General features: G+C 42.3%; 2 protein-coding genes across 2 annotated transcripts; both read right to left on the bottom strand.

The window, feature by feature from the left end:
* Positions 1-828: 828 nt before the first annotated feature.
* On the bottom strand, positions 829-2829 carry CRYGC (crystallin gamma C). Its single transcript, NM_001013595.1, is given in 3 exon segments — positions 829-1170; positions 2454-2696; positions 2800-2829. Coding segments are annotated over 3 exon segments (525 nt in total). The 5' UTR covers positions 2809-2829; the 3' UTR covers positions 829-897.
* Positions 2830-12728: 9899 nt separating this feature from the next.
* CRYGB (crystallin gamma B) lies at positions 12729-14944 on the bottom strand. Its single transcript, NM_001013594.1, is given in 3 exon segments — positions 12729-13067; positions 14565-14807; positions 14905-14944. Coding segments are annotated over 3 exon segments (528 nt in total). The 5' UTR covers positions 14914-14944; the 3' UTR covers positions 12729-12791.
* Positions 14945-15281: the final 337 nt, after the last annotated feature.

Below are 15281 nucleotides of genomic sequence, written 5' to 3' on the forward strand. Positions count from 1 at the left end.
TACTTGCATTAGCTGGGCACTGTGTACAGCTGTGCAGTTTCTGAAATTCACACAGTGTTTGGTCCAGTAGCTGAACAGGCCAAGAGGTGCACCCTAATCAGGAGTTATTTTGGAATAAGAAGGAGGGTCTTCAACTGAGTCCAAAAGTATGCCAATGACTGATGGAAGCCCTGGCATTAGTTATATAATACTCTGCTTGAAAGTAAAACAAAGCTACAATTCCTTATGTAGTCTAATCAGGCTTTTTGCAAATGGGCTGCCCTTCACCACTCATCTGTAACTCTCTGTGGCTCGTGACTACTTCTTGGGTCAGAAGGAAACTGCTGGAATGCTGTTCCTTAGGCCCTCAGTTGAATGCTGCTTTTCCCCAGTCACCCCCTCCCATTTGAATATTTATTGATTTTTTTAGCTGCACAGGGTCTTAGTTGAGGCACTCAGGTTCTTCCTTGCCATCATGTGGGCTCTTTCCGTGAGGTACAGGGGCTCTGTAGTTGCCCTATGAGGGCTTAGTTGGTCCGCTGCATGTGGGATCTTAGTTCCCCGAACTGGGATGAACCCATTTCCTTGCATTGTGAGACAGATTCTTAAGCACCAGACCACCAGGGAAATCCCCCATTTCTCTCCTTTAGTCTGCCTTTGTTTCTCAGACAGGCTCCCTCCTTTCTCCACCTCCACTCCTGACCCTTGTTCAAAACTCATTCTACCTGGAAGAGACCTCCCTACCCCCCACCCCCCTCACACACACCTTATCCACTTCTCAACCTTTAACAGGGAGCATTTACAGGTGGATTAACTGGCACACAATGAAAGAAAAACAGAAGCCAGCGATTGCCAACAATACAGACTAAATACTTTATTAAATAGATTCCAAAATGAGAAAGTGGTAGTGAACCTATTTTAGTATAAATCCACCACCCTCCGCAGAGAGCCCGCCTTGGCATCCACGGCCCCCCAGTCTTGGTAGCGCCTGTACTCTTGGGGCCGCAGCAGGTACTGCCGCCCCCGGTAGTTGGGCATCTCGTAGAGGACCCAGCAGCCCTCCAGCACGTGCAGCGAGCGGACCTCGCTCAGGCGGAAGCGGTCCTGGATGCAGGGGCAATCCTCGCTCAGCTCCGCAATGAGGCCTTTCTGGTCCTCTCTCTCATACAGCCGCAGCCTATGGGAGCTTGTCTGCTCGGTCCACACAGAGGAGCAGAAAAAGCAACCAAACAGGAGATGAACTTGGCAGGTTGGGACATGAGATGGGCAATGTCAGAACTGAGACTCTGAAATTGCTGTGATCTGTATTCTACTAGCAAATATTAACAAATATTTGTGTGTTCATTTTCCTTTTTTTCATGTGGGAGGTGGAATTTTTAAGAGGTTCAAGGTCTGGTTTAGACTCCATCAAAAAATCAAATATCTTGATTCCTAATACTTAATTCCCTAATTTATTGATTCCTACGTGATAACCCAAACTTATATTTGGGAGGAAAATGTTAAGTATTTTGTTAATATTTTAATATGAGTATTATTTCCCAAATATATATGGGAGTGTGTGAAAGTTGCTTACTCACGTCCAACTCTTTGGGACCCCATGGACTATGCATTCTCCAGGCCAGAATACTGAAGTAGTTAGCCCATTCCATTCTCCAGGGGATCTTCCCAACCCAGGGATTGAACCCAGGTCTCCCACATTGCAGGCAGATTCTTTACCAGCTGAGCCACGAGGAAAGAAAGCCTAAGAACACTGGAGTGGGTAGCCTATCCATTCTCCAGTGGATATTCCTGACCCAGGAATCAAACCAAGGTCTCCTGCATTGCAGGTGGATTCTTTACCATCTGGGCTACCAGGAAAACCCAACTGTATATACATATACACATAAATTTACCACTAAAATAAGATTTTTAAAAACCACACCTTTGGTGGAAGTTTTGTTTAAATAGTCTGAAACCAGAATTCAATTGACTTTCCAAATTAAGAAAAATTACTTTTCCCAGAAGTGGACAATATCTTTGAACAGCTTAATTAATAATAGACTTGTCTATATTTATTAGTCTGCACTGGAAACTATCAAATTTGCTCATTATCAATTCCTTTACTATAGGGTAAAAACTGATTTGTTAGAAATACTGCCTTCTTATGCCCAACTGGCTCCCCACTTGTGTTAAATCCTGCAGTGATAGTAACATTTGTTACAGACAAGCTCTGTTTGACCTAATGGCAGTAAAAATTAAAAACAAAACTGACTCTTTCCCTAAGTGAATTTGTTCTTTTATTCTCTGCTGGTTTGTGTGTGTGTGTATGTGTGTGTGTGTGTGTGTATGTGCCTCGATCTAACTGGGCTTTGTCAGCTTCTGAAAGGCCACTTAACTCTTAGGTGTATTTAAGGGAAAACCTCCATGACTTAACACCCATCGGTGATAGACTGCAGGACACTCAGGCGGCAGGATTGGAATCAATCGGAACTCACGTCGGAGATGAGACAGCAGGAGCGGATGGAGTCGTTGAAGCCCATCCACTGCTGGTAGTCGGGGTAGTCGCCGCGCCGCAGGAAGTACTGGTGGCCCTGGTAGTTGGGGCGCTCATACAGCATCCAGCAGCCGCTGTCCACGCGGATGGAATTGCAGCGGCTGAAGTAGGGCTGTAGGTTGGGGCAGTCGCTGCTGCACTGGTAGCAGCGGCCCTGGAAGCCCCGGTCCTCGTAGAATGTGATCTGCAAAGGAAGAATAATGCAAATTAAATCGTTAGCTCCCCGTAATAAATCCTGTATAAAGGCATTTCCCCCCTCCATTTTCTTTCCCTTGTGTTCCATTTACCTTCCCCATGGCTGATTGACAACGGATGATGCGAGTTCAGTGCTATGAGGCCCCAGCCGCGCGCCGGGTCTATATAGCAGGGCGGCTGCTGCGTTGGCAAGAACAACACAAAAGGGGCCCCCGGGGGGGGGGGGGTTAGTAAGGGGATTTTTTGGATCCCTTTTACATGCTGCATTCAGTGGAAATGCCTGTCGAGCTTGCCCTCATTCTCTGGTATATTCTAACGTTGTCCTGTACGGGTTCTGGGTGAGTCCCTAGAGTTGCTTTTATTTGGATTCTTGGTGTTTTATAAATTTATCAGCACATCAGACTGAACTTTTGACCTGAGACTCACATCTGTATACATATGATTCAATTACGCCCCGTGTATTTTCTGGGAAAAATCTATGCCCTTATGGATGGGCACCCAGAATTCCAGAGAGGCTGTGGGTGAAGCAGAATGCCACAAGCACTAACTTTCCTGGACGACAGAGACCACTCTATTTAAGACTTCTTTCTTCACAGCTCTTGTCCAGCCAGTGCAGGACACAAATCTGGATTCTGATTTTTGCTAGTTTTGACTGGGCTGACCTGTTAAGACATAGTTATTAAACTTCCTCTTTGGTGAGTACACTTCATATAACTGGAATCTAGCCCCTGGCAGTCAAGTTGTGATACAGACCAAAAGAAAGGTTTTTATGGCCATTGGGTTCAAGACTGAGAAGTATATTGCTTTATAGATTGCTTCCCCTTTGCCAGGAGAAGGTGGTAAAACTTCGTGGACTCAGAATGTCCGTTTAGTAGCCATGTGAACTTGGCCAAGCCTTATGACTTCTCAAAGCAGGAGTTATTTCATAATACTTACCTCATGGGATATACTATGTGGAATGAGAAAGGAAGGAAGGGTAGCTTCTAACATTTGAGAGCTGGCCTGGCCCTCAGAGCTAGGCCATATTTCCCTGCTAGACAAAAAGAATCTCACAAAATACCAATTTCAGGAAAGGTTACCCTGAGACCATAATGAAATGAAGCAAAATAAGGCTGTTTCATAATTTTATCTCAGCATAGGCAGAAACAAAGCCAATGTGCCACCCACAAAATACCAGACCCTCCCCCCTCAGCCAAAACGATTAACTGCTACTTCTTTATCAATTGCAGCTTTATCTTTGTTCTTTGCTCCCTTCCCCATGAGCAGATTTATTAAGATATTCAATCATAAAATTACCCTTGCTGCCCCACCCAATCAAGTAAATTCTTGTTTTTTAGACATTTTTCCAGTTCACCTAGCTGAAGTACAAATCCTTTCATAGTTCTTTCTAAGCCTCCAAAGACGGTCCATGCTTCCCCATGGTGTATGTTCTCTCTGCTGCTGTTACCAATAACAAACCCTCTTGTTTCATGCACGTGTTTCTGGTGGTCTTTGGCTGAAGGACATTGACATGCATAAATGGGATTATGTGTCTTATGTGTTGGGCATGTACATGGCACAAATGAGCACTGAATAACTGTTTGGTATTAGTCATAGTGAGATATTATTAAGGATGACTTTAACCCATTCATTTCTCTCAAAGATGTTCAATCCTTTCAGTTCAGTTCAGTTCAGTTCAGTTTAGTCGCTCAGTCGTGTCCAACTCTTTGTGACCCCATGAGCATCATTCCTTCCAAAGAAATCCCAGGGCTGATCTCCTTCAGAATGGACTGGTTGGATCTCCTTGCAGTCCAAGGGACTCTCAAGAGTCTTCTCCAACACCACAGTTCAAATGCATCAATTCTTCAGTGCTCAGCCTTTCAAAGATGCCTAAAAAAATGTCTCCACCACAAAGAAAGTATAGATTTGGAAGGAACTTTAGAAATCACCTAAGGCTATGGAATTCTGCTCAGTGTTATGTGGCAGCCTGAATGGGAAGTGGGCTTGGGGGGGAATGGATGGTGGTGGTGGTGGTTTAGTCACTAAGTCGTGTTTGACTATTGCAACCCCATGGACTGTATAGCATGCTAGACCCTGCTGTCCATGGGATTCTCCAGGCAAGAATACTGGAGTGGGTTGCCATTTCCTTCTCCAGGAGAATGGATACATTTATATATACATGGCTGAGTCCATTTGCTGTTCTCCTGAAACTATCACTATATTGTTGATTGGCTATCAGTCCAGTTCAGTTCAGTCGCTCAGTCGTGTCCAACTCTTTGTGACCCCATGAATCACAGCATGCCAGGCCTCCCTGTCCATCACCAACTCCCGGAGTTCACTCAGACTCACATCCATTGAGTCGGTGATGCCATCCAGCCATCTCATCCTCTGTCGTCCCCTTTTCCTCCTGCCCCCAATCCTTCCCAGCATCAGGGTCTTTTCCAATGAGTCAACTCTTCACGTGAGGTGGCCAAAGTACTGGAGTTTCAGCTTTAGCATCATTCCTTCCAAAGAACACCCAGGACTGATCTCCTTTAGAATGGACTGGTTGGATCTCCTTGTAGTCCAAGGGACTCTCAAGAGTCTTCTCCAACACCATGGTTCAAAAGCATCAATTCTTCGGTGCTCAGCTTTCTTCACAGTCCAACTCTCACATCCATACATGACCACAGGAAAAACCATAGCCTTGACTAGACAGTTAATCAGCTATAACCTGATTCAAAATGAAAAGTGGAAAAAAAAAAAATCACCTAGTGCTCTTCAAACTCCAGTGTGCATATGAATCATCTGTGCTTATTAAAAATGCTAAGGCTCTACTTTTGTCCAAGATTCTGCATCATTAGATCTAGAAAAAACTCTAGGAGTTTATATTTCTAACCAGCGGCACCAGATTGCTCTTGGACCAAACTTTGAAAAACACTGTTCTGATCTATTCCTTCTTTTTTCCTTTTGTTCCTGCCTTCCTTTCTTTCTTTCCTTCTTTCTTTCTGTGTGTGTATAGTTGATTTATAATGTTATGTTAGTTTTAAGAATAGTGATTCAGTTGTATGTATATTTATATCTGTTCTTTCTCAGATGCTTTCCCTTATGGGTTACTGAGTATAGTTCCCTGTGTTATATATTAGGCCCTTGCTTGCATTTTATATATGCTAACCTGTATATGTTATCCTAAACTCCTAATTTATCTCCCTCTTCCCTATCCATCTTTACTTTTGTATTCTCACTAACTGGCACATAAAGTTTGCTCAGTAAATGTCTGGGGGATATGAATGTTATTCCCTCATCTGAAATTCATCATTGTAGTAGTCCACAGGACCTATTTCAAATGCTCAGCACAACAGGCCTGTACACTCACATCAAAGTTCAGCATTTGCAACTTGCAACTTTCAAAAGCACCCTGCTTTTGATCTATTTAATGGCACTTTATAATAGGCAAGATGAGTAAGCAAAAGAGAGAAAACAAAAGTTGTGTTGTCCCCTAAGTCCTCTGCTCCTTCATAATTCTAATGGTTATGTCTCCTGAGATGCCGCATCAGTGTTACAACAGCAGGGGCCAACTCCAAGGTTTTGCTAGTGTCTGAAGTCCAGTCAACAATTGGCCTTACCATACACCTGCTTTCTTCCAAGTAATTAATGTAGCACTTGTATCGTATACATGCTTGGTTAAATGAGAAGATGTCATCTGGTTGGTGGCCATGAAGACCAAGCGTTCTCAAAGAAGGAGACTGGGTAAGAGCCCACAGATGATCATTGTAGCCTCAGAAAACTTATATAAACAGTGTCAACTTCTAACAGGCTGAACTGTTCTCAGAACTTCCTGAGATGCTCTTCCCAGGTTATAATTTGACTCAAATAAAAATTTTCCAGTTCCTTTTTAGGTTGACTGGTTAATTTTTCATTGACGAAAACGATGTTGTTTTGTTTAAGCAACAGGTGGTTGTGATTGTCAGTTTTGCTTTAACAAACCCCTGAAGAAGAAAATTTGAATTCCAAAAGTCCAGAGGGAAGGGAATAAGACACTTGCTAACATCAGGACATACCCCTTGACAGCAGGGCAGGAAAACTGGAGAGGGAACCCGTGGAGAGGAGAAAGTTTTGAGGGTATGGCTTGGTAGATTGGGTCTTGACACTTTTCTGGAATAGCTGCTACTTCAGTTTCTTTCTTTGGTGGAATTTTTATAAGGTTAGTCAGGCCAGAAACGCTGGGGATTCAAAGGGAGAAAAGAGGACAAGATGGAAGGAAAAGATTTAAAATCTGAACTTGTTACAAACTAGGACATATAGGAAATACTTGTGTGTGTAGAGTATGTAAGCTGATACCAGGGTTTTCTCAAATTGGTAGTTCATCTTCATGGGGAGAAGGTTAGTGAGTTCCTATAGGGTTATCCCTTCTTTGTTTCACCTCAGACTCTCATCTGTTCAAGATCCCAGTGTTTAGAGAGAGGACAGAGAGAAGGAGGAAGGCTGGATTAGGAGTTAGTTTGAGCATAATGTCTTCCCCCATCGTTGACTTTTTCTTTACTTTGGGATTACAGGGTGGATAGTGTTCCCTTTGCCTGCACCTCAGGAAGGGAAACAACTTGCAGACTTGATCAACAAGAACCAAGGTCTCTAACTTTTTTTTTTTGAGTAGAGAAAGGCTTATTGCAAGGCCATGCAGGGAGACAGGTGGCTCATGCCCCCCCAAACCCCAAAGTCCCCAAAGGGTTTCAGTGAAGCACTTTTATTTTTTTTATAGAACCATTTCCATTTATTATACCACATTTATTCAAACAGCACTCAATTAACATTTGATTGCACTCAATCAATGGCTACGCAGCTGGTCACAGGTATTTTACATTCTAGTAAGAAAGAGAAACACTAAGGAAGTAAAAGAAAACACTTCAGATAGTATTGAGGAACACTAAACAAGTAAAAGATAAAATTTCAGGTAAATCACTTCAGATGGAGCGAGTTGGGTGTAATCCACTTCAGATGGAGCAAGATATAATCAACAGATAGAATGGTCATATGGCATCTCCAGAGAAGTTGATATTTGTACGGGGACCTATTGTCCAAAAGAAGCCAGCCTGTGGAGATCATGTAGAAGTCATTATAAGCCGAAAGGAGCTTCATACGCAAAGGCCCTGAGGTAGAAATTAGCAGTGTCTCTAATTTTACATGCTTTCAGTTCCAGTGTTTCAGGATAATTTCCATATATGAAGTTTGTGATTGTATTTCTGCTAAGCAAATAACATAAAGCTCAGCACTCCAAGAAGCTTTTGTCTTTCTCATTCATGTTTGTTGTATTATTATTGGCAAATAGAGGATGCTGGCTAATATCTCCAGGAAGCCAACACAATTCTTAAGAGTTTAAAGGTTAAAAGAACTGGAATTTAGGAACAATTAATATCAAATAATGCAGCAACCTCCAGGGAAGGAAACTTTATAAAAAGCCTAACCATGTGCCCCAGTTTGCATGGAACAGTCCTTGTTAATGCCTCTTGCCCCAGTGCAATCCTTAATAAAACACAATCTCACTCTCAAAAATGACTCACTTTAAGTAACAAATTCTATGCTTGCTCTGGTAATAAGCCACTAGGGCAGTGGATATGGAGCCCTTGAGGGTGTGGGATGGGAGGATGCTCTATAAAAAGTGAACAACCATGTGGGTATATCTAAAAACAGAGAAGAGAGGAGCAGGGATGGGAAAGACCAGCCCACCCAAGAGCAGGTTGGAGCTAGCAGACTAGAGCAGTCTTTAATATTAATAATACTATGTTATTAATATTAATAACTTAATATTAAACTTGATATTGCTGTGTTGTTATTATCTAAACTTGCATCTCACCCTCACAACCTTTATAACAAAGCTGGCTGCACACATTATTGCTTTATGTGAGAAATGGTTCAGGAGTTAAAGGAAAAGGCAGTATGTCACCAATTTAGGTCAGTGTGGATCCACTCAGTCATGAAGCAGGAGTTCAGAGCGGAGGGTAACTCAGTTCAGTTCAGTCGCTCAGTCGCGTCTGACTCTTTGAGACCCCATGGACTGCAGCATGCCAGGCCTCCCTGTCCATGAAGTTTACCCAAACTCATGTCTATCGAGTCAGTGATGCCATCCAACCATCTCATCCTCTGTCGTCCCCTTCTCCTCCTGCCTTCAATCTTTCCCAGCATCAGAGTCTTTTCAAATGAGTCAGCTCTTTACATCAGGTGGCCAAAGTATTGGAGTTTCAGCTTCAACGTCAGTCCTTCCAATGAACACTCAGGACTGATCTCCTTTAGGGTGGACTGGTTGGATCTCCTTGCAGTCCAAGGGACACTCAAGAGTCTTCTCCATCACCACAGTTCAAAAGCATCAATTCTTTAGCACTCAACTTTCTTTATAGTCCAACTCTTACACCCATACATGACTACTGGTAAAACCATAGCCTTGACTAGACGGACCTTTGTGGACAAAGTAATGTCTCTGCTTTTTAATATGCTGTCTTGGTTGTTCATAACTTTCCTTCCAAGGAGTAAGCGTCTTTTAATTTCATGGCTGCAGTCACCATCTGCAGTGATTTTGGAGCCCCCCAAAAATGAAGTCAGCCACTGTTTCCCCATCTATTAGCCATGAAGTAATGGGACCGATTGCCATGATCTTAGTTTTCTGAATGTTGAGCTTTAAGACAACTTTTTCACTCTCCTCTTTCACTTTTGTCAAGAGGCTCTTTAGTTCTTCTTCACTTTCTGCCATAAGGGTGGTGTCATTTGTATATCTGAGGTTATTGATATTTCTCCCTGCAATCTTGATTCCAGCTTGTGCTTTTTCCAGCCCAGCGTTTCTCATGATGTACTCTGCATAGAAGTTAAATAAGCAGGGTGACAATATACAGCCTTGACGTACTCCTTTTCCTATTTGGAACCAGTCTGTTGTTCCATGTCCAGTTCTAACTGTTGCTTCCTGACCTGCATACAGGTTTCTCAAGAGGCAGGTCAGGTGGTCTGGTATTCCCATCTCTTCAAGAATTTCCCACAGTTTATTGTGATCCACACAGTCAAAGGCTTTGGCATAGTCAATAAAGCAGAAATAGATGTTTTTCTGGAACTCTCTTGCTTTTTCGATGATCCAGAGGATGTTGGCAATTTGATCTCTGGTTCCTCTGCCTTTTCTAAAACCAGCTTGAACATCTGGAAGTTCACAGTTCACGTATTGCTGAAGCCTGGCTTGGAGAATTTTGAGCATTACTTTACTAGCATGTGAGATGAGTGCAATTGTGTGGTAGTTTGAATATTCTTTGGCATTGCCTTTCTTTGGGATTGGAATGAAAACTGACCTTTTTCTCGTCCTGTGACCACTGCTGAGTTTTCCAAATTTGCTGACATTTTGAGTGCAGCACTTTGACAGCATCGTCTTTTAGGATTTTAAAAAGCTCAACTGGAATTCAATCACCTCCACTAGCTTTGTTTGTACTGATGCTTCCTAAGGCCCACTAGACTTCACATTCCAGGATGTCTGGCTCTAGGTGAGTGATCACACCATCATGATTATCTGGGTTGTGAAGATCTTTTTTGTACAGTTCTGTGTATTCTTGCCACCTCTTCTTAATATCTTCTGCTTCTGTTAGGTCCATACCATTTCTGTCCTTTGTCAAGCCCATCTTTACATGAAATGTTCCCTTGGTGTCTCTAATTTTCTTGAAGAGATCTCTAGTCTTTCCCATTCTATTGTTTTCCTCTATTTCTTTGCATTGATCGCTGAGAAAGGCTTTCTTATCTTTCCTTGCTATTCTTTGGAACTTTGCATTCAAATGGGTATGTCTTTCCTTTTCTCCTTTGCTTTTCACTTCTCTTCTTTTCACAGCTATTTGTAAGGCCTCCTCAGACAGCCATTTTGCTTTTTTGCATTTCTTTTTCTTGGGGATGGTCTTGCTCTCTGTCTCCTGTACAATGTCACGAACCTCCGTCCATAATTCATCAGGCACTCTGTCTATCAGATCTAATCCCTTAAATCTATTTCTCACTTCCACTATATAATCATAAGGGATTTGATTTAGGTCATACCTGAATGGTCTAGTGGTTTTCCCTACTTTCTTCAATTTAAGTCTGAATTTGTCAATAAGGAGTTTATGATCTGAGCCACAGTCAGCTCCCTAACTGGGGAAACCATAAACAACTCATTCCCTCTCCAGAATGACAAGACATGTTGGGTATATTGGAAGTGGGTATGTTGGGTGTGTTGGAAGAAGTGGTACATATCTCCTACCCCGTGTAAGATGAGATTTGAGCCGTTTATTAGATTTCTCAAAGGATGGGATACTTCAGATGAATTTTGACCTGAAGCCGACAGTTTCATTGAGGAACTTACTTATTTTTAACATTTACTTATTTTACTGCATCAGGTCTTAGCTGTGGCGTACAGGTTTAGCTGTTTCACAGCATGTGGGATCCTAGTTCCCTGACCAGGGAGCAAACCCACGTGCCCTGCATTGCAGAGTGGATTCTTAACCACTGGACCAACTAGGCAAGTCCTGAGGAACTTTAAAAGAGTCCTAAGACCTGTGTTTAATTATCTAGGACATTGTTTACGCAATATCCTCTTTACTAGAACCCACAAGAAAATCTTCTTTTAGGTTTCATTGTTGGGCATGGTTAGGCTAGTTTTGAATAATTAATTTATTTGCTTTATAAACTCAGTCAGTCATGGAGGTGATCTTACTTCCCTCTGTATCCTGGTTGCTCGGTCCAAATCTGGCTCTATCTTCAGCCACCAAAGTGCCTTATCACACCCAGTTTGGGCTTAAGCTTCACTCTTAGCTCCATCTCTCTTTCTCTCTCTTATTTTTCTTATGACCAAATTTCCTCATTCATCTATTTTTACTTTCTTTAATGTATTATGTTGCAATTTTTTATTAGTGACCTTAATTCATTTTTTAGTAAATTTATTTATTGTTTAAATAAAAGATAATTGCTTTACAAAATTTTCTTTTGTCAAACATAAACATGAATCAACTATAAGTATATATATGTCCCCTCCAATTAATCAGACTTCTCCAGAAAATTTCAATCTTCTATTTTTTTCATCTTTTCTTTATTTTTGGCTTTCCTGAGTGGTATGTGAGATCTTATATCCCCCACCAGAGATCGAACCCATGACCCCGGCAGTGGAAGCATAGAGTCCCAACCACTGAACTGCCAGGGAAGTTCCCAGTGCTTTATTTTTGATTTAGTATTATTTTCCATATGTCATAATACTTTACTCCTATTAAAGTGATAGGAGGCAGAATTTTCCTATGTGTCAGTGTTTTTGGTAAAAATCCTGAAAATTTTCTGCAAAGCACATACTGCAAAGAGACAGTGAGTTCTAGTTCCATGAAAATCTCATGGAGGTATGAGATAATGGACATGGAATTGGGAGAAATGGTTGGAGGCTGTTAGAAAGACAAGGAGGGCAGTAGGTGAAATGACCAGTTTGTCTGTTTCTTTATGGAGCTAAAGGAAGAGTCAAGATGCTAAGGATGACTTTCTTGATTAGGTAAAACTTGGATTAAATAGGGAAGCTGATGGGATAACCTGGAGGGATAACTTGAAGTGTTTCAACAAGTACTTATTAATATTATTATAACTGTAAATATATCCTTGTAAGATTAACCACAAATGGGTTGACCCAGTTGAGTTGAACTTTGAGCCTACATGGTCTAGCTATGGGGCTTACCTGGCGGCTCAGATGGTAAAGAATCTGCCTGCAAAGTGGAAGGCCTGGATTCAATTCCTGGGTCAGAAAGATCCCCTGGAGAAGGGAATGGCAACCCACTCCAGTATTCTTGCCTGGAGAATCCCATGGATGGAGGAGCCTGGCGGGCTACAGTCCATGGGATTACAAAGAGTTGGACATGACTGAGCGACCACAGTTTCACATGGTCTAGACTTTAAAAGAATGCTGGCAGTAATATCCTCTACTTAATTCCCCTTATGAGATGTTGTTCCCCATCTTGAAAACATGTCATCATGTCTGGCCAAATGCCATTATTGCTTATGAAGACCCCATACATGAAAAGAAAGGCAGGACTCTATTTGTGCCAGAAACACAAGCTAAATCTTTTATTAGATTCTAAAGGAGAAAAGTGGGGAATTTAAAACTTCAATAAAAATCCATCACCCGTCTTAAAGAACCAACTTTGGCATTCATTGCCCCCCAGTCAAGATATCTCCTGTACTCCCCTGGCCTCAGCAGGTACTGCCTTCCCCTGTAGCTTGGCATCTCATAGAGGACCCAGGAACCCTCCAGCACGTTGAGGGAGTGAACCTCAGTGAGGTGGAAGCGGTCTTGAAGAGAGGGACAATCATCTGTGATCTCTGACATCTGTCCTCTGAAGTCATCTCTCTCATAGATTCTCATTCTGAAAGTGCCGGTGTGCTGGGTGACAGATAGAAAAGAAAAAGTAAATGGACACAAATAGAGAGAAATCAAAGTTCTAGCCCCTGCACTCCCTGGTCACACCTGCCTCAGAGCTCTTTTAGTCCAAGTCTACAACAACCATGTTTGCAGGGTTAAGATGCCTTCCCTGCCCTCATCGCTCACCTGTGAATCTAACAACTTCTGGGCTAAGCTAGAAACAGAACACAGCAGCCCTTCAGTTGCTATGTACCACCCTCTCCTTGAGAATTAAGGTTGGTCTAAAATAAGGTTGATTATTTTAGGGCTTTTTATCAGAGAAAGTTCCTCTCAAAGTAGAAAAGTGAGCATCATTGGAAAGTGAAGCCTCATTTGATCTATTACTCTTGTTAAAAAGGAACCAAAATTTAACTATTTTCTGTAAGACCAATGTTTTGGTTTTCACGTTTACTTTGGAACAAAGGATTATGAAGCTCTTTAAAAAAAAAAAAAAAGATGGCATATTTTCTCTACCTCTGTCTTTGTAACCTCATTTTCAGTTCAAATTTCAACCTATGTGACAATCAAGCTTCCTTTTTGACCTCCTACCCTCCCCTTCCTCACTCCCCCAGCAGCAGGAATCATCTTCATGAAACTTGGATGTTTTGTGAAGTTTGGATGACACTTATCCCACCCCACACCCCCCACCCCTCAACTCCCACACATTCTTCTAAGAACTCTGCAATCACTCTCAGGGAAGTACCGGATCTCAAACTTTAGTTTTGATGAAGCCTTTCCTCTGATTCCTACCCCTAAGCAAGCTAATAGGTACCGATTACAAAATTAGAATAGAAACCAGGGGGCCTGTCTTCTCTAGGAAGATAATCAAATAGAAAAGTAAGTCAAAGCAAGCAAAAGTATTTTTTTATCAATTAAACAGACCCAGATTGTATTTATAAATTTGGATATACTGGGTTTCTGAGTTGACATGGCTTGGAATGACCACTTAAAAAAAAAATTGTATCTTGGAGTAGGAGTTTGGGGTTAGCAGATGCAAATTATTGTATATAGAATGGATAAACAACAAGGCCCTACTATACAGCACAGGGAACTATATTCAATATCCTGTGATAAACCAAAATGGCAAAGAATATAAAAATGTATTGGATGTATAACTGAATCTATTTGCTGTACAGCAGAAATTAACACATTTTAAATCACCTATACTTAAAGAAATGATATCTTGAACAGATAACTTCAATCTCTTCTATGACATGCTTTCTCTTAATGCGTCTTTTTATCTTTGACTACATTTAAAACATAAAACACTGGGAATCTGTGATTTAAAAAAAAAAAAAAACACCACAGAGTTCATGAAGAATGGCTTCCCATCTGAGACACCCCTCTAGAATGGACTGCATGCCCTGGGCTCACTCCCACTTCCTGCTGTCTAGTTAGAACGATTAGGTTGAAGAATGCTATTTTTTTAATGGCTTTGATTTCCAAAGAGACAGAAGACAAAGACAGAACCAGGCTCACTTGCGGGATGAGGCGGCAGGAGCGGATGGAGTCGTTGAAGCCCATCCACTGCTGGTAATCGGGGTAGTCGCCGCGCCGCAGGAAGTACTGGTGGCCCTGGTAGTTGGGGCGCTCATACAGCATCCAGCAGCCGCTGTCCACGCGGATGGAGTTACAGCGGCTGAAATAGGGCTGCAGGTTGGGGCAGTCGCTGCTGCACTCGTAGCAGTGGCCCTGGAAGCCCCGGTCCTCGTAAAAAGTGATCTGCAAAATGGAAGATGTGGGAGCATGAAGCGATTTGCAGCCCCGCTGAAGATGCCACGACGGGGCAAAGGTGGAGCATCAGGTACCCCGCACTTACCTTCCCCATGTTGGCGAAAGGCAGCAGGAGGTGTTCGCTGGGTGCTGTGTGGGACTAGGGGGAGGGCCGCTGTATATATAGCAGCTCTGACTGCTGCCTCCGCAGGAAATCACACAAAAGGGGCCTATTTCGGTGAGTAAGGGGATTTGCAAGCTCTCCGTTCCCCCTCCCCCTGGTCATTGGGGTTAGCTGAATGTTTATTGTCATTCTTTCTGGTAGGTTCGGGTTTTTCTAATTCACAAAAGCTGTTGTTGCCACCAAAATGAAAAGTCTTTCCTCTTTAGAAGGACGAGCAAAATTCTATCCCCATGCTTTTAGTTTATAGCCTACTCTGCTTAACTGACTCCTTAAAGGTAATTAAACAATGTGTTCTGCTT

Source organism: Bos taurus, chromosome 2 (assembly GCF_002263795.3).
Source record: "Bos taurus isolate L1 Dominette 01449 registration number 42190680 breed Hereford chromosome 2, ARS-UCD2.0, whole genome shotgun sequence".
Lineage (NCBI taxonomy): Eukaryota > Metazoa > Chordata > Mammalia > Artiodactyla > Bovidae > Bos > Bos taurus.